The 18594-nt window shown below is 40.4% G+C and overlaps 1 protein-coding gene and 1 long non-coding RNA gene across 3 annotated transcripts in view; one reads left to right on the top strand and one right to left on the bottom strand.

Annotated features, from left to right (window-relative positions):
• cnksr2a (connector enhancer of kinase suppressor of Ras 2a) overlaps positions 1-18594 on the bottom strand; it is a 50460-nt gene that overhangs the window by 26536 nt on the left and 5330 nt on the right. For both annotated transcript variants that reach the window (XM_071484660.1, XM_071484661.1), the window contains exons 2-5: positions 10158-10321; positions 8810-9012; positions 1601-1688; positions 1112-1153 (exon numbers count right to left, since the gene is read on the bottom strand). In XM_071484660.1, coding sequence (XP_071340761.1) covers positions 1112-1153; positions 1601-1688; positions 8810-9012; positions 10158-10321 — 497 coding nt within the window. The remainder of the gene's footprint in view (positions 1-1111; positions 1154-1600; positions 1689-8809; positions 9013-10157; positions 10322-18594) is intronic.
• LOC139625697 (uncharacterized) lies at positions 11318-11810 on the top strand. The gene is made up of 3 exons (XR_011691983.1): positions 11318-11444; positions 11557-11591; positions 11690-11810. It is a non-coding gene; the product is annotated as an uncharacterized lncRNA (long non-coding RNA).

The raw sequence follows: 18594 nt of genomic DNA on the forward strand, positions 1-18594 counted from the left end.
CTCCCTAGCTGGAAATATGAAGCTTAAGGCAGGAGGTGGTTAGCCTAGCTTAGCATTAAGACTGAAAAAAAGGGGCAAACATATAGCCTGGCTCTGTGCATAGTTCAAAAATATGATTATCAGCACTTCGAAAGTTTACTGAATTTAATTAAAGTTCAATCAATACAAAAACAGGAACGTAAAAATAACAATTTGGGGTTTCACGAGGAGTTACTTCACTATTTCTTGTTAAAAAAAACAGTTTATCTGCAGCGGTAGAAATACTCTGTCACAAGTAAAAGTCCTGCATTCAACATTTACTTAAGTAAGTAAAGTTCTCATTACACAGAATTACCCATGTCAGAATCATATATTATTGGAGAATAACTATGGATGCATTAATGTGTGAGCATTACTAAAGCTAAAGGATGAGCTAATTGTAACTTATATCCTGCTTGGTAGCTTAATGTATAATATGTCATAATTCTCTAAATGGATCATGACTGATCATTTCAGACTCCAACTGAAACAGCTTTTAAAAAGTCGTCGTAGTTATGACTCTTGTCTTTTCATTCTGTCATTGTAAATTGTTTGTGTTTTGTGCTGCAATACATACTGTTGAGTTTCATGTGTTGTGCTGCTCTGTGTGCATTTTATTGTGTATCGATTTATTTCATTTGAAGTCCTATCTTGGGACAGGTATTGCAAACTAGTTTAGGCTATAAATGCTGTGCATACTTTGTACTAATAATTTGAATTTGCAAAAGAACTATTAATTTAAGCTGTCAGATAAATGTAGTGGAGGAAAAAAAGTGTAATATTTGCCTCCTAAATATAGTGGTATAGTCTTTATGCTAAGCTATGCTAATCACCTCCTGCCAGTAGAAAATTAAAGCCATATTTTCCACACTATTCTTTTAAAACGCTGCTGCCAGGCACCATTCATATTTATTGAAATACCAGAGCCGGAGCTTGAGGTTCTGTGCTTGTGGAATATTGTATGAAAGAGTAAAAAATGTGAGATTTAAAAAAAAAAAAGAGAAAAGAAAAGAAAAAAAAACCCCAAAACAACAGGATGCTACTATCAACACAGAGCAAATAAGCGACAGCTGGCTGAGGAAGTTGGACTCACCACATGAAGAATTTTGTTCTCCGTCTCAAACACCGTACAGTCCTGAGGGACAAGCAGAATTTAATGTAGCGCGAGCAGAACATCCTGTCTTGCAAATACTCACACACCATCTCATACTGCTCACGCTGCTACTTCTGTATACTGTCTGGGCCTCACATTACTGAACCCCACACCTGCACACTCTATACCCTCGCAGATAAACACACGCCCGCACAAACAGACACATTTATCTTTTTTTTTTATACGCACATCAGTCATACAAAAGACAGACTGTAAGGACGTAAATAGCAACGTCTCGTGCATGGATGTGCCGAGCAGAGTCTGAGGCTGCTGCATCACACCCACACACTCAGTTCATAGGGGTATGTGACAACCAGAGGCAGCTATCCTCTGCCTCACACTTCAAGTGGAGGAGAATAAGAGCTATCAGCCTTTAAAACACACACACACACACAAACACATCAGCCAGACACAAACAATTCCACACACCTGCTGTACAATGGTGGTGAGCTCCAGGCAGAGCTGAATGACATTATTTCGGGTTACTGAGTAGTCTGCCACTGCAGCAAAGGGAGACCTGGGAGGAACAGATAGCACACCAGTATGTCTTATATTGTTTCTGCTGCATTGGATAATGTACAGAGGAGATGGACAGGAGCATTGTGAGAGAGAGAGGGGAAGCTGACATGCAACAGATGTTGTGTGTACACATTTTCAGTCTAGTTGTTGAGTGCAATAAATTTAGTGGAAGTTGTCTGCGACTCATTCACGAGTGCATCTGTCAAACTGTACATGCATTATTAATCAGACACGCTGCATATGTATGATGCAGAGCTGCAACAATGAGTCGATTAATCTGCGACTACTTAATAATTGATGGATTGTTTCAGTCATTTTTCAAGCGTAAATGCCAAACAGTCGCTGGTTCCAGCTTCTTAAATGGAACATTTTGCAGCTTCGCTCTGACCTTATGATAGTAAATGGAATAGCCTTTGGGCTCTCTTAGCTGGTCAATTGTTGTCTGGTCAACTACATTTAATCAAAATGATTAATGACATTCCTATTGTGAACACAGTCTACATACACCAGGTAAAAAAAAAAAAAAAAGTGAAATTCAGTTGGTCAAAGCACAAATGCAATATGTGAAAGACCTGCTCAGTGGTCTGACCAGTAGCAAAGGCTCCAGAAGTCCAGAATGAACATTAAGGGCCCTGTCCAGCACAAGGTGAGCAGCCATGGTCGTAAAATGAAGTGTGGTCAGGTGCGTTGTTGATGCATTGCTATCTTGAGACAGTGGAAAATGATTGAGCGATCGATCAGCAAAAACCTGGTCTTAAGTCAATGCTGCAGTAATTCAATGTTATTTTAAGGGCACATTATCAAGAGAGTAATTTGCATGTGCACAGAGCAAGCACGTCTTGCTTTTAATGGAGATGGGAGATGGCACTCTGATTGGTTTATTGCATGTTACGCCCAAAATACTCAAGATACAGGATTAATTAAGAGATGAAGTACAACCCTTTAGACCCATGCACCTGGTGCAGCAACTGTTTTTTACACAATTAAAATAAAAAAAGTGATACGGAAACGCCACACACATCAGATCATGCATTTTGAATGGCTCAAATGGAACCCTAACGCTTAAAAAAAAATATATATATAAAAGATACTAGTATGAACACTTCCAGCTCAGAAATCCAAATCATTGCTGACAGCTTGGGGAAGTCTGGAGAAAACTTTGCCTGACGTCTTTCTTCTTTAAGTGGAAACTCAACATGTTCCTCCACAGAGAGAGGAGGACGCAGCTCCAGCGGATGGATGAATGAAGCTGCATTAGTGAACCAGGTAAATAGGCCATCCTGTTCTGAGTGCACCAATTTACACACCTCATACTTACTACTTGTCATCTCAGTGCAGGGTCTTGAAAAGAAACAAACAATCAAACAAACGAACAAACGTTTGAAAGAAATTGAAAGAAGCACAATCTGGGCCTGGGTGTTCTTTTAAAATGACAGAGGAGGGCTATTAGACCACTTTGGATTTATTATGCTACTTTGCCACTGGCATCATGTCTCCCACATGTTTGTGTGCATAGTCAGAGTTTCCACTGAAGAGTACACATTCAGCTGTCAAGTGTGTTTTTATAAAATCCTATTTTCCTGCGAGAAAAGCGTCTTTAAAGCTTTTTTTTAATAACACGATCTTTGTTATTGGAGCCCCCGGTGTGTTGTAGCATAGACCACTCAGGTGTGAACAAGGTGTTAATGATAAGAATATGCTGCAGATAATGGGGTCCTAATCACTGCACGCAGACACAAAAAGCTCCTGCAGCTATACAGCTATATAACCGAAGTCATTATCATAACACAACACAGAGTCAGGCTTAGTGACATGCATGTACATTATGGTTGCAAACACAACGCAGTGACAAAAATGAACAACAGAAACACACACAGAGACACACACCGTTACTTTGCTTCATTGTTCTAAAGACCCAGATTGAAATTCGGCCACAGCCTCTAGTGTATGATTTATCTGTGGTGTGTGTGTGAGTGTGTGTGTGTGTGATTTGGGTCATCAGTATTGAGGCTGGGTGCTATATATATGCAGGACCTAAGGCTACACAGACTGTTTTGCTCACCATCAGGCCCCAACCCTCAAACAACACTCAGAAAACACTTTTGTGCCCCCCCCACCCCCACCCCTCCCTACCATGAGGCAGCTAAGAGGCTGTGGCCCTGGCTGTGCAGACAGGGAGAGAAACCCGCGTCCAAGTGCAGGAGCTGAAATGAACCTGAAGGTAAATTAAGTTACTACAACCCGTAGCGCCCGATTGCCCCGGTGTGGTTCAAATATTTGAGTCATAATTCAGTCAAATCTGAACGCGCAGACATGATACTCATATTTTTGGATTCAGTGTGACTCACACTTCCCGAGAATGTCATTATCTCAACTGTCCATTGTGAATAAATGTCCATAAATCCGCTTAGAAATCATAGACAAAGGATGCTCTGTATAACTCAGAAGCTGCCTGGGAATCGTCACAATTTTAAGTTTCCTTCAGCATCAGAACAATCCAGTGACAGTTGTCTGCACATCTGTGGGTTCGGCGCAAACAGGAAGTGCTAACAGCTTATTTGACTTTTAATGTTGCTAATCTGCTATCATGTAAACAAATATACATATGCTGAAAAAGAGGGCTCCAGTTGTAGAGCCTGTAGCTGATGCAAACAGCAGCTTGCCCTGTGCATTGCAAGGCGGAGTGAGTGGGTGGAGGTCAGGGTGATGGATGACCACACAGTGCGTCTGACCTTCCTGCAGGGTTAGTTGCCAAACCCTAACCACTCCTTGACCCTCATTTACTTGCCATAACCGCAGTCTTAACGATGCCATATACAGATGCTGCAGAGAGCAAGTTTTTTTTTTGGCATCCGAGCCACTGCTGCTGCTGCTGACGATGATGATGATGATGATGATCACTATTTTCTACTCTCTACTGACTACAATCACGCTGTAACAAAATGGATACAGAACACAACCTTCCTTTTTTCAGTGGTAAATGGAGCGATAATACACCTGAAGGCGTCCCAATATAGAAAATTAGTCATGCCGTTCCCTCCCTCCTCCTCCTCATCATCTGACACATGCAAGCCGTTGTGTGGTGCAGCTACTGTACAGAGAGAAGTGAGTTCACGACTTACACAAGACAAAAAGACCACCGGAGATGAGTCCACATTTGCCCCGGGGGGTAACAACTCGTTTTCAAAAAACCTCGACCATCTCCCACTGTTGTTATGGCAATGGACACAGGTCCTCTCTGGCACAGTGTGTGTGATAAACACCTGTACCTTCTCACCCATAAAGCTCCTGTCGGAAATTCACCACCCTACCAACTCGCTCTGCAAACTGTCCTGTGCTTTTACTCTTACTCTTTGCCAAACACATGGAATCAGCTACAGCACACTCTCTCTTCACTAAGTACTGTCCTCTTTAACTTTGTGTCTTTTTAATGTATCTCGACAAATGAGGGAAATCTCAAAGATTTACTTAAATAAGTGAAATGAAAATTTCCACACCTCTCCCTCACATTTCCTGTTTCAACTTTTACAAGATCTTGAACTTTCCCGGCTACCACACCTCAGCTTCTTCTTCATTTCTGTGTGACACGTTCGCTGTATCCTGCATGGGTCAGCGCTTATTAAATCATGCAACACTCCAGCGTGTCACATCCCAAAAATATCACCACATCAATTTTGATCTACTCCCCACTGGGCATTGATTCAATCAATACTGCTCAGCCCTATCCACTATTTTTTGGGGGGAAAATTTAAAGTCTGCTCATTCACTAGATTGGTTAAAAATAGCAATACACCAAAAAAAAAAAAAAGGAGAAAGGAAAAGAAACTACTACTGCATTTTGAAGCTATCAGCAAAATACACCACACATAAACTGTAGCCTCCGTGGCCGTGTTATTAATTCATAGGTAGGTGCTTTCAAATGTGCATATAAAGAGGAAATAAGGAGTTCAAAGAAACAGAAATAGGGCTGAGAATTTCAGTCATCCTGGAGAGATGATCTCACTTTTCTCCCTGACAGCTGTAAAGAGGAAGTGTTTGTCTCCCCTGCACTGTGTGTCAGCTTGATGTCTGCCTGGAGATCAAACTGGTGTTTGTCACCACAGAGACGGAGAGAAACATATAGATAAAGAGACATCAGGGTATCAGAGGCAGGAGGAAGACGATCTGCACCATACCCATGCTGTTATTTTATACATGAAAAGGTTGCAAAGTGTCTTCTCCAGTCATTTAGACAGTAATGAAGACGACGGCGTGTATTTGAAGACGCCTGAGCCCTGAACTGCTCTTGCACTTCTCCTCCGTCCCTGAGAGGTCTAACAACCGGCAATCAGAGGGAGATGAAAGTTCAGTCTGAACACGCTTTATGCTAATTTGCCTCTGTTGTAAAACCTTTTAGGACGGAGTCATCTCGTGGGTGTTAATTCAAGACTGGATTCTAGCTTTACATGCGTGGAAATCATAACCTTTCCCCCGTCGTTAGTGTCTATTGATGAACTCAGCGCATCATCCAGCACGCAGCTCTTATTTCCAGAAAAGATTCAGCTTGTTTTACTCGCCCATTTGTTTTTGCTCAGCGGTATAAATCAATAGAGGATGATATTTCACCGGTGCGTGTTAAATCTACCGCCGTGCCCTCACACAGATGCTCTTTACGCAAGATAAAACCACATAAAAAAAAGAATATGAAACAAACATGAACAGAGAGCATGGAGCGGTGGCTCTGCTGCGTCTATCCCTCGCTCACTGTCGCTTTGCCATTTACAGTTGCATCACCGTTGCTGCGTGGGCGAAACCCCGCGCGCGTGCACGCTTGCATAAGTGTGTGTCAGTGCGTGAGGATGTGGGAGCGTGTCTGCGAGTGAGTGTTTGGATGAGTGCGTGGGTGTTTCCATGGGTCCATCACATCTCAACTTTCTGTCGAGTGTGCTCGTGGACACGGCTCTATGCATTTATGGATGTCTGTGTGTGTGTGCGCGTGAGTGCGCGTGTGTGTGCGCGTCTAGATGGCCTGAGGACAGATGTGGGTGCCTGGCATTTCAAGAGCCAATGTCTCAGACCTTCAGTCCTGTATCTGATGTGTGTGTCGTGTGCAGGAGATTGTGTTGAGTCATGAATAAATGAAGTGACAGAGAGAAGAAGAGAGTGAGGGCGAGAGACGGAGAGACATGGTGAGAAAAAAAGGTCTGACATTATCCCTTTGAAAAAAAAAATCCCCAAAAAAAACATATTTCTCAAAAGATGTCAACAACCAACAGCTGCAGGAGACGGTGCAGGAGAGTTTGTGTTGTGCAGATTGGAGCTTTATTTATACAAACCTCTGGATTAAAGAGTTCATCAGAGGGAAGATTTATAACTCTAGTTTCCATATGAAGTATTGCACTCATTAAGGCTGCAGCTAATGGTTGTTTCAGTTATTTTATTTTTCATTTAATCAATTTCTTGTTTAGCCTGTAAAATATCACAAAATATCACAAAATCATGACCACAGTAACATCTTTCATTGTCTTATTTTCTCTGACCAACAGTCCAAAGCTCAAACACATTTGCTTCACAAATAAAACCTGAAAACATGAACATTTTAGAACCTGGAACCAGTGAAATCAATCATCCTAAACTGAGCTTATATGTTATATAAAAAGCTTATTGTAGAGCTTTTAGGAAGAGCCACCTGACTATACTGGGTATTGGTATAATATCCAGTATATACTGGATTAATGTCCAGTGTATTATAGTATATATTACTACCATTGCACATAGTATGTTTAGCATTCTATATCTATCTATCTATCTATCTATCTATCCATAAACTCATACTTTGTGTCACCTTTAGTGCTGTTCAGTTTGCCGTAAATGTTTTTTGGCACACACATTTCTTCTGTCACTTCAAACTCCTCTTGTGGATTTTGAGGATTTCTTTGTCTTTGGATGTTGCAGAATCTGGGTAGGCCTTTTTTATTTTATTTTATTTATTTTGTGCCGTTCGGTGTTAGTAGACAAACACGAGTCTAATTTGTATTCACAGTGGTTCACTCACTGTCTGGAAGTTGTGTTTTTCACTGTCGGATTTAACTGATAAATGATAATCTGATGTCGCCTGGTTACAAAGTAAATTTCCCCTCAGGGGCATTAAAGAACAACTGACTGACTGATTGATTGATTGATTTTAACTGACTTGAAAAGTCATTAACTTACTGCAATGAACAACAGGAGAAAATACAAATCAATTTTTCTGCAAGTAATCTTTAAACATAAATCGTATGCACCTATCTGGATATCAAACAGAACTACTACTGCCTCCTCCATGCCTCCACTGAAAGCATCTAATAAATTAGACTGATGGGCCCATCCAGCACCAGCAGTCTTCTCTATCACATTGTTAACAGGAAGATGGAGGATGTAACATAAGGCAGAGTTTCAGTTCAACCTTAAAACCCTGAAAACCACTCACATCAGTCTCAAGTTGAAGACATCCATATTTCTCACAGTAATGATATCGACATAGCAAATGTATCTGTCGTAAATCTTTGGCAAAATGGCTGGAAAGCTGCCACTGCTACATCTACGTCAATCCACCATTAGCACCAACACGGTTAATTCAACTACGTGTGAACATTCCCAAGTTGGAATAACAAAAAGTTCTTCCTGTTCTGCCTGCGCTGTGATAATGCAGCCAGATTATATTCTTATTACTGAAAACACCGGTGTGGGTGTGCGCGGCCTCTAATGGGTCTTTTCAAGGAGGACATTTTGGCATGTCACGGCAGGAGAGGCAGAGGCGTAAATAACAAAATGAATGAATTCTGGAGACATTGTTAATGTCATTAGGTGGGTTTCCATCCGCCTGTTTTTAAAGTGGAGGTACAGGAAATTAAAAAAAAAATCTTCACAAAATCACTAAAAAGTTTTTATTATTTACATTTTTTATATTATTTATGTTTGGATGGAAACCTAAAGCTGTGCCTTTCCATCTATGAAAAATAGTCACCCTCCTGATAGCTATCTTTCTGTAACAGTCGTGAAACTCTGGGGAAAAAAAAGTTGTTTAGAGTTAAAACTCCAATCTGCATGTCAACTCTCCACACCATAAACAGACTAGCAGAGAGCCTTTCAACTTATTACCTGTCCAGCCAGGCGAGCAGGCTCTTGGCGGCGGTGATGAGGTCGACCACGGAGGTCAGCAGATCGTTGGGTAGCCGTCGCGAGGATCTGCTCTCTGATTGGCTGCTTCGGCGGCGGCCGGAAATGAAGTTCTGCAGGTTTTTGGCCGAGGCACCGAGTTTATGAGCCAGAGTCCTGACGCTCTCCGTCTCCAGACCTGAGTTCTGCAGACACACACACACACACACACACAGATAAACACAGATTAGCTGAAACTCCACACAGTGAACCACCATGAATAAAAATGAAGGGTCTTATTTGTCAACATGTTTACCAGGTTTTCTTAAGGGAGTCTGGTGCATATTAATGACTTTATATTAGAGAGGAAGTCATCACGCAGACTGCAATGAGGCGCTGGTGGAATGTAATTAAGTACATTTACACAAGTACAATTTTAAGATACTTGTATTTAATTTCAGAGGGAAATATTGTATTTTTTTATTCCCTTACATTTCATTGGAGGGCTGTGGTTATTTTGCAGATTCAGGTTTTTACATATAAAACATATGGTTAGCTTTTAAAATATGATGCATTCTTACAGATTACACTATCCAACATTATACACAGCAGTTAACAGTAGCTTCACTCAACCAGCTACAGCACGAAAATGGTCCTCATAGTAATAATGTCATGTGTTTATGTGGAACAAAATGATCTCATGCCCCTAGAGGGCCCTTTTGTATAATGTGAACCTACTTTATATATATATGAATAATATGAGGACAACAACATTAATAGTCAGTACAAGTGTGTGGGAGCCTTTGCTTTTCTTTCCCAGCTTCACCTGTGGGAGTTATGGTGACACATATATACACAACATAATATACAAATAACAAATAATCATGCATGATATGAATTGAGTTTAGTTTCTTTACTACCCAACAGTCTCCCCTGGAGCCAATACTTTTCTTCTGAACTCCCCATAGACCATATATTGCACAGGTTGTCATTTCACACACATTTTTTTTTTTTTTTAGGAAATATACCTGAGTAATCAGGTGCATCTTTTCCAGTAATTCTATTTTTGCAAACCCCCATACCTTGCATTTCTTCCTCCATAATTTCAAATGGAGTTATAGTTGCAAGCTCTTCTTTCTTTGATTGACAATCAAAGAAAGAACAAGTGGGAGATTCACAGATTTGATGCAGGACACTGGCAATTTAGTTCCTGCAATCTATTACATTGTGCATTCAAGCAGAACGGCATACATTAAATCAGCAGCTGTACAAACGGGTAATGGGAGTCCAGCCCTGCGCTCAAACTAAAAAACAAACACACACACACACACACACACACACACAAACTCACCAGAGCACAGAGCAAGTCGACAGCCTCCAGAATGAGCTCCTGGTGTCCGATGCGAGAAACTCCCAGTTCCTCCAGCTCGGCGTGGCTAATCCTCAGCAGCCTCTCCCCACACACACCTCCGCGCTCAAACACACACACATACTGCTGCAAGCAGTCGTCCAGGCCTGCAGCAAACACACAGATTATCAAGGTTACTCACGAGAAGTAAACTCAGATTTGTTCCAAAATGACATCGCAACCACAAGTGAAAAAAAAAAAAACCCACAGAGAATAAACCTGATACAGCATTTGTTATAAAAAAACATGTTTCTTTTACCTAACTCCAGTGTAATTGGAGTAAGCTGTAAATAACCTGCATTACATCTTTTCTACAACTTACAAAAACACCAGCACCACTTTAATGCATTACTTCAGTTTACAACCAAAATACCTGCAAAGCTGAAGACATTCCCATCAGCCTCAGCTGTGCCTTGTGTTTAGTGCTAATTAGCAAGTGTTAGCATGCTGACATGCTAAGCTAAGATAGTAAAAATGGCAAACATCAGACTTACTTAGCATCAGCCCATTAGTATTGTCATCATGAGTATGTTAGCATGCTGACATTAGCGTTTAGCTCAAAGCCCAGCAGCTCAAAGCAGGAATATTCAAACTTGTTTCAAACAGAAATCAGTTTGTATCAACAATCATGTAGAATTGAGTGTCTCCATCTTGAAGCAAGAAAGAAGAAGAAAGGTTGCAGCTCTACAATCAGAAACTGAAAATCTGATTTTCACCTGTAAACATTACACTTGCTTAAAAAATAAATAAATAAATAAATGAATAAGGGCAATCTACATGTTATTTCATATACATCTCTCATGGACTTTGAGTACCGTGAGGGGAAATTACCTCACATTGCTCCTGCTCTTCTGAGAGACTCTTGTACTGTAAGTGCGGCTACGCTGTTGGTTGAAGGTGCTTTCATGCTGCCTGTAATCGTATCTGTTTTTATGGCAATTATGACAGCACACATAAGATAGCTAGAAATGATATGCTGTCGGTGCTGGAGGGGGACTCTCATCCTCACAACACCATCACTCTTCATCACCCAGTCTACGGCTCAGACGCTCTTCAACACATTCATTCCCTGATCGATAACTAGATGCATCCCTACTTGAAATTATAGGTTTCGGGCTTCACTCCAGAAGCACTAATCAGCTTTCACTGCTCTACTTCTCACCATCGGTTTCCCCTCGTCAAAGTCTGCCTATGAGGACGACGGATTTCTTTCAGTCTGCACAACAGAATGTAAGACACATTTTTCCTGCTTCTTGTTCTACTTTGTCATATAACAGCTGCTGTGTAATATTTCTTAGACATTTCATCTTTTTTTTCCTTTTTTTTTTTTGCTGTTTTATAGATTTCAACCCAAAGCAGCTGCGAAACCACAGGAGGGTAAGGTAGAACTATGAAATACAGTTTGTTTAAAGAGACACATCAGGGCCACAAATTTTGAGACTTATTTTGTTTTCTTTTCCTTTTTTTTTACATAGGCAGAAAACATTTTGTTTGACCTGTTTCACCACGCAGTGAGATTAAATGAAGAGAAGAAGGACAGAAACTCCTGGTTTCCCTCTCCCACAGTGCTGAGGGGACTGATAAATATGATTTACAATATTTGTACTTGTATCGTGGCCAGAAAGCTTTACGACATCAAAATCTACCAAAGCCAGTGTGTTTGCAAGGTTTAATTAAATAACTGCAAATCATGCACTGTATATTTTACATTGTTGTTGACCAATGTCAAATGCAGGAAATACAAGTTTTTTCCTACAACACAGATCCACACAGCCTTTGTTTTTCATTCATTTCTGTGCAGTACAAAATCAATGAGCAGACCTTTTGAAACTTGTCTGTTGTGTAAACCAATGCAGAGAACATCAAGTCAGGATTATAGTAAAGTTACACTGTTTTTGCTTGGTAATGCCCTTTACGGGCAGCCTGGTTTGAAAAGTCAGCTAAGACTTCAATGTGCTTGAAATGAGCTGGGATGTGTCATCTGACACTGTTTGAAGTAGAACTGTTAAACGGCCACATTCAAAGGTGGGGCCAACAAAGCCTGCCATCATTGCGTCTGTCTGGTTTATGCCTATCGACTTTTATTCAAACGTTTTTGAAATTCTGTCTTTAACCCAATATCAACACTCAGCAGCTTTGGGATATAGTGTGGAAAAGATCATGGAAATGAATCCCATGGCTTTAACAAGACATGAACTCTGACAGATGAATAAAAGCCAGATGCTACTCTTTCTGACTAGTAGAAATTACCTCTATATGCAGCTAAATTACAACAGCAAACACATTTTGGAAGAAAGAAAAGTAAGTTTCCTATTAACATAATGAGGAAAATGTTGCTAATTAATGTATCTGGCAGACATTATTAAACTTTTTATGGTTATGTTAAGGCACTCACAGCACTTGGTTAAGGTTAAGGAAAGATTGTGTCTGGTTTAATACAGAAAAAGTTCACAGTGACTTCAGACACAACGTGTTTATTTAGACTTAACCGAAACCATCTTTCCCTAACCTCGATCAAAGCGTTTTTCCAGCCCAAACCTAGACACAGATGGGACTGTGGACGTGAACCCCGGCCTCTTGTGTCACAGTCCTGCACTTTGAACCATGAACTGTGAATCTCGACTGCTTCCTGGCAACTCCACTGCCTGTCACCAAAGTAGCGCATTCATTAAAAGAAACGTCTCTGAACATAATCCAGCCAATGATTACATCTGCCAGCACAATGTAACTGAGAAAACAATTTGGCGATATGTAAATGTAATTTGTAGGAGACAGAGTTGTCAGATGTGTTATACAACCAACCCATAAAGGACACAATTCTTCCTGTACTGGCACTCAACATTGGCACATTGCAAAATCATCCAATATGAACATAATTTCTAGGGCTGCCTGGCTGCATCCTCTAATCTCGCTTCACAAATTTTGTGTGTTTGAAGCCTAAACACAATGAATTATACACTTTCAGTCTTCAAAGGCATTCGTGGTGCTGCACTCAGCTGTAAACACAAAAAATAATGGAAGAAGTCGTGCCAACTCTGCATACTTTCACACGTCTCCACGCTGCACAAAGTGGGCGTAACTGTCGGATCATCTGTTTCTGTACAACGCAACCCCCTTCCCTAATTCTATGGAGAAAACTTTCCAGATACTGTTTGAAGATGCAACATGCACTTTGTTTAAAGCACAGTGAGGCCCTTACTCATGACTTCATGTTCACTGTGATGGTTTACACAGTTTTCATTCCAATTGATGCCTGGGCCTCGAGCTGCAACGATGATCAAATCATCTGAAAATGAATCAGTAACTATTTTGATCATGGATTAGTCATTTTTCAAACAAAAATGCCAAAACATTCTCTGGTTCCAGCTTCTCAATCACGAGGATTGGCTGTTCTCTTTATACAACAATGAATACAACAATGAACGGATCAACCAAAGTGAGGGCATCACTGTGGGCTCCTTGTCGATTAATTGAGAAAGGTTAATCGATGGTGAAAGTAATTGCCAGCTGCAGCTCCAGCTGGGAAAGTAGACTAAAATATCTTTTGTGACGCACAGTAGCATGGGTTTTAAAATGGTTAGTTGTGATGTATGAATCATTTGTGCTTAAGGAATTTTACAGTGTAGGACCTCGGCATAGTCTGTGTTTTTAGTAAGTATTAAATCCTGGAAAAGACCCACTTTTGTGCACCTGTGACCAAAGCTCCAGCAGAGAAAGGGCTATTGTGGGAAGTTTTATAATAATTCTAGAAACAAAGTAGCCTCAGATCAGCACTATTTACTGCTTCGTGTCCAGCCAAGAGTCTCAAAAGGACCCAAAACAAACTGTGTATCTCAGACGAGAGCTGGGAGACTGGAACAAAAGCAGTAATAGTCGGGCAATCAGGCAGCCATCCAGGTAAGACCTTACTCTCTGCTGGATTGTAGTGAGTATGTGTGGGACGATCTCTCTAGATCTGCAAGTGGGTGGGTGCGTGCATTGTTGGTGTTGTGCATGTGTGTATGTGTTCGTCTGGCTGGAGCGGGTTTGCTGAGTCAAAGGAAAGCAGATCAAGACAGAGCAGCTCAGCTGCAGCCCCTGGCTCCCAAAACAATGAATGTATCCAGCTTCTAACCTCTTAACAAACAGCCAACTGGCAAACACACACTTCAAACACACACACACACACACACACACACACACACCTCTGAGGAATGAACATTGATTTCCCCCGCTTCAAGTCCCCGGTTTTATAATACACTCATCTATCATAACCACACTAACAAAGATGGGGAAAAAAGCAGGATGGGAAGAGAGAGGAGGAAGAGAAGGAGAGAAAAAAGGAAAAGGCGAAGAGGAAAAGAAAAAAAAACTCATAAGCCAGCTGCTAAATTGCATGCAAACTATTTCACACACACTCACACACACAAATTCCATCTCTCATCAGCGTCAAGCAAACAGCATTTGTCGACCTCTGCACCCTCCCCATGCTTCCTCCCTTCCCCTCCCCCATTTGAAGTCTAAATGAAGCATGCAGTTCCAAAATGCCATATCCAGTTAGGGAGAAAAAGAAGAAGCTGAAGCCTGACACCATGGCATTTTATCTTTTAAAACATAGATTAACAAAGCTTTTATGGTCATAAAATGAAATGAAATACATGCAATCAATGTGAAGGATTACGCGTCGTCTTTTCACCATTATCTCACTCGACAAATTGATTCCACTGACCCCCAAACACTTCCAGTCTATGTGATATCGTGGCTCACAGCTTCCACTGACAAGCGTGAAAGGACTTGATAAGAATGAAGAATCAAACCGGTCAGAAGTGATTTATCTGTGCGGCTCCCAGCTTTAATGTTAGGTGAAGGTCACTTAAGGTACACTCAAGGTTTGGGGACGATGTGGGAATTTTGAGTGACTCCATTTTATGCTGCTTTGCACTTATACTCCACAACATTTCAGAGTAATATATTAGACTTTTTAAAATGTACTTCATTCCATTTACAGCTATACTCACTAGTTATTACGCACATTTTTCATAGAAAAATCATATTCATCTTTAATAAGATTCAGATCAGTCATTTCTGTGTGTGGAATACTGAGTTAAGGGCGGGAGGTAATTAGCGTAGCTTAGCTTAAAAACTGGAAACAGGTGGAACAGCTGGTCCAGGACCGTCTAAACTTACAAAATCCACCTACCAGTGCTGTTAATCCTTAAAAGTCATTTCCTAACAGACTATTGTCACAGTGACATGATTACACAGCACCTGGCTGTCAGGTTTAGTGGAGAGCAGCATTTTCGATGGCAGCAGCTCTTCAAGTGAAGCTGTAACCTAGTTTACTGATGACAAGGACCTAGTTTTTGTACCATTTATGGATCAGATCAAAAAGTCTTTATTTTGTCCACAAACAGAACAACCTTGGCTGAAAAACACATTTTGAACAGTATCCAAGTTGCAATAAACCCAAGTAAGTGACTGTGAATAGAGATTACTGTGTTTACCGATTTGGGCTTCACCATTAATGACCAAATGCATTTTTTGTGAGTTTGTTGTTGTTAATTGTCGCTAATGGAGTGTTTGAAAAACACCCATGCATTTAAGGGTTAAAGCTCACTTATTAACACGTATCATCTCATCTGTACACACATTGTTGTTTGTATAATCATAGTTGTATCACTCAACTCCAAGTTAAACCATATTGTTAAGTTTTGAATAATACAACATGTTAATTAGTCATTCACTTTAGAGGTGTTGCTAGGCTTTTTCTGTTTCTCTGGATAAACCCAAGCTGCTGTCCTCTTCTTCCAGTCTTTATTAGGCTTTAGTTTCATTCTTAATACAATCTTCAATCTTCTCATCTAACTGTCAGCAAAAAAAGTAAATAGGCATATAAATATATAAAAGGACCTATTCTGCATGAGTACTGCATACTTTGCTGTTCATACTGCAATAGTTGTATATAATTCAAATTCTGAATGAAGGACTTGTGTTTGTAATAAAGTACAATATGTGATTATTTGGACAGGTCTATACTTTTGGTTTTCAGGCTGTTTGTCATGGCTCAAGCTAGGTCCCTTACTTTCAGTTAAGGGTAAAGCATACAATTTTTGACAGTGTTGTGCTTCCAACTTTGCGGCAACAGTCTGGAAACAGGACAATGCTCTTGTGCACAAAGCAAGTCCATGAAGTAATAGTTTTCCCAGTTTAGTGTGGAAGAACTTAACTGGCCTGCACAGAGCCCTGACCTAAACCCCACCCTGGGATTAATTGGAACAAGAAGTGCAAGCCAGACCTTATCACCCAACATCAGTGGACCTCACCAGGTCCCAAAATCTTGTAAATCCTTCCCCAGAGGAGTGGAGGCTGTTACAGCAGCAGATTAATGTCCAAGGTTTAAATGAGATGTTCAACACATATAGGTGTTATGTTGACACACTTCGCTATGCAGTGTATTTTTACATTGTGGTATTCCTAAGTAAGGCATCTGAGCACTTTTCCCTCTAACAGCGATACTTGTGTTTTAATGAGTGTTAATAGCGGCGGATTTCTAATAGATGCGAAGCTGTTTTAAACAATGTTGGCTCTCACAGGCAAAGTGTTACTTGCTGAGAGGCAGAGAGAGGCAGACAGAAGCAGAAGGGGAGAGATGCACTGTGTAACAAAAGTTCAGTGATAATCAGCATCGCTTATCACTGGCAGAGAGAGAGAGCGTGAATGCCCTGAATACTGATGAGTCAAATTGTAAGTGACGTCAGTGAGTACACACACACCCACGCAGACTGAAACAGAAACTCAAACAGTGCTGCACAGGTGATATATACAGCGTAATGACTGCTGTATAGGATTCATTCTTCTACTGCAGTGGTCCCCAACCTTTTTTGTCAAATAAAAGCCCTTTAAGATGAGCTGAAGTATGACCCTGCTAATTATTTCAGACATTTTTTAAAATAAATTTTCCGTTAATTAAGCTGTTTCATGGCTTACTTTTAGCTCATAATTTCAACCATTTATTAATCACGTATAACAAATTTAGCTGTTTATCTTTGAGTTAACTGCCATTTTAACTGTTAATCAATTACTTTAAGCTAAACATTAACCATCTTGACAATGTACTTTTAGGTAACAATTTTAACCATTCATCCATTATTTGCAACAATTCCAATTGTTTAAGTTAACCACCATTTAGCCTATTGATTATTTTTAGCTAACAATTTCAACTGTTAGCTTAGGCTAACTTTTAACTATTTTATCCATTACTTTTAGCTAGTTTAAACATGTACTTCACTTCTAGCATGCTAACCAGCTAGGCCAGGCCCAACTGGACCGTCTTGTCACTTTCACACACCAGGTCGCGCTGCTCGGACAGCAAATTATAACACTGTAAACGTATCAGTGGCTGAAGCTTTTGGCGAGTGATCGTCAACACCACCCGCTCCTGTTCAGTAGCTGAGAAAACTTACAATAGCCACTTTAAACCATTACATTTAGCTAATACTTTGAACTATCTATGCATTACTTTAATATAATTATTTCAGTCATTTCTATTACATTTAACTCATTTTTCAACTGCTTTTCAAGCATTCGCTACACTTGTTGAGGTGTCACAGTCACTCAATATATTTTTTGTTTATTTGTTAGAATTCAAATTGTGATTTCTCCCTTTTTTAATGAGTTGTTTTGTTTTTTATTAGTTATACCCCTGTTCCCACCTGGTTGCTATTCTACTCTATGTAAAAATGCTAAAATGTACCCATTATAACATCTTTTAGGTTTTGCTATAAACTGACAATCACAAGCTCAGGGTAAATATCTGTGTGGGTTTGTTGTGTAATGGTGGCTAATCTGTACAATCACGCACTCATATCTCTGTATGTACAGTATGCGTGCACATTTGAGAGAGTTCATGTGTGTGCATGCGTTTAACTGGTGCAGAAAACGTGTGATTCATAGCTGACTCACACATTTAACTCCCACAGAGGCACACTTTTCACAACAGCAGGCGAGCCAAACTCCCACAAACACCCTCTTTCTCTCTGACACACACACACACACGTCTAATAAAACCAGATTTTGCGGTGACTTCTGGGATGTTCAAGAGTCCTATAAAAGATCTGGCCCTCCCTGTCGGGTTATGTGTCATCTGTTCCAAGCACTCTGAAGCTTCAGTAACAATAAAAGTTAGACGAGCGTTCACTGTGTCCCTGGGATTTGTAAATGCAGGATCTTAGAAGCCCGACAGCTATTCGAAGTGAGTTTACGACCAGAAGGTTGCCAGTTTGACTCCCAATGTTGTCTGGGAAGATTTTGCATCAGGGAAATAAAGAAAACCCCACTCCTTCTTTCATAGTGGCTTTTTGTGCTTTTTGTGTGTAATTTCTTGCCTTTCCTGAGAGTAATT

The sequence above is a fragment of the Trachinotus anak genome, unplaced genomic scaffold, assembly GCF_046630095.1.
Source record: "Trachinotus anak isolate AG129_WGS33_773 ecotype Australia unplaced genomic scaffold, CSIRO_AGI_Tana_v1 ptg000009l, whole genome shotgun sequence".
NCBI lineage: Eukaryota > Metazoa > Chordata > Actinopteri > Carangiformes > Carangidae > Trachinotus > Trachinotus anak.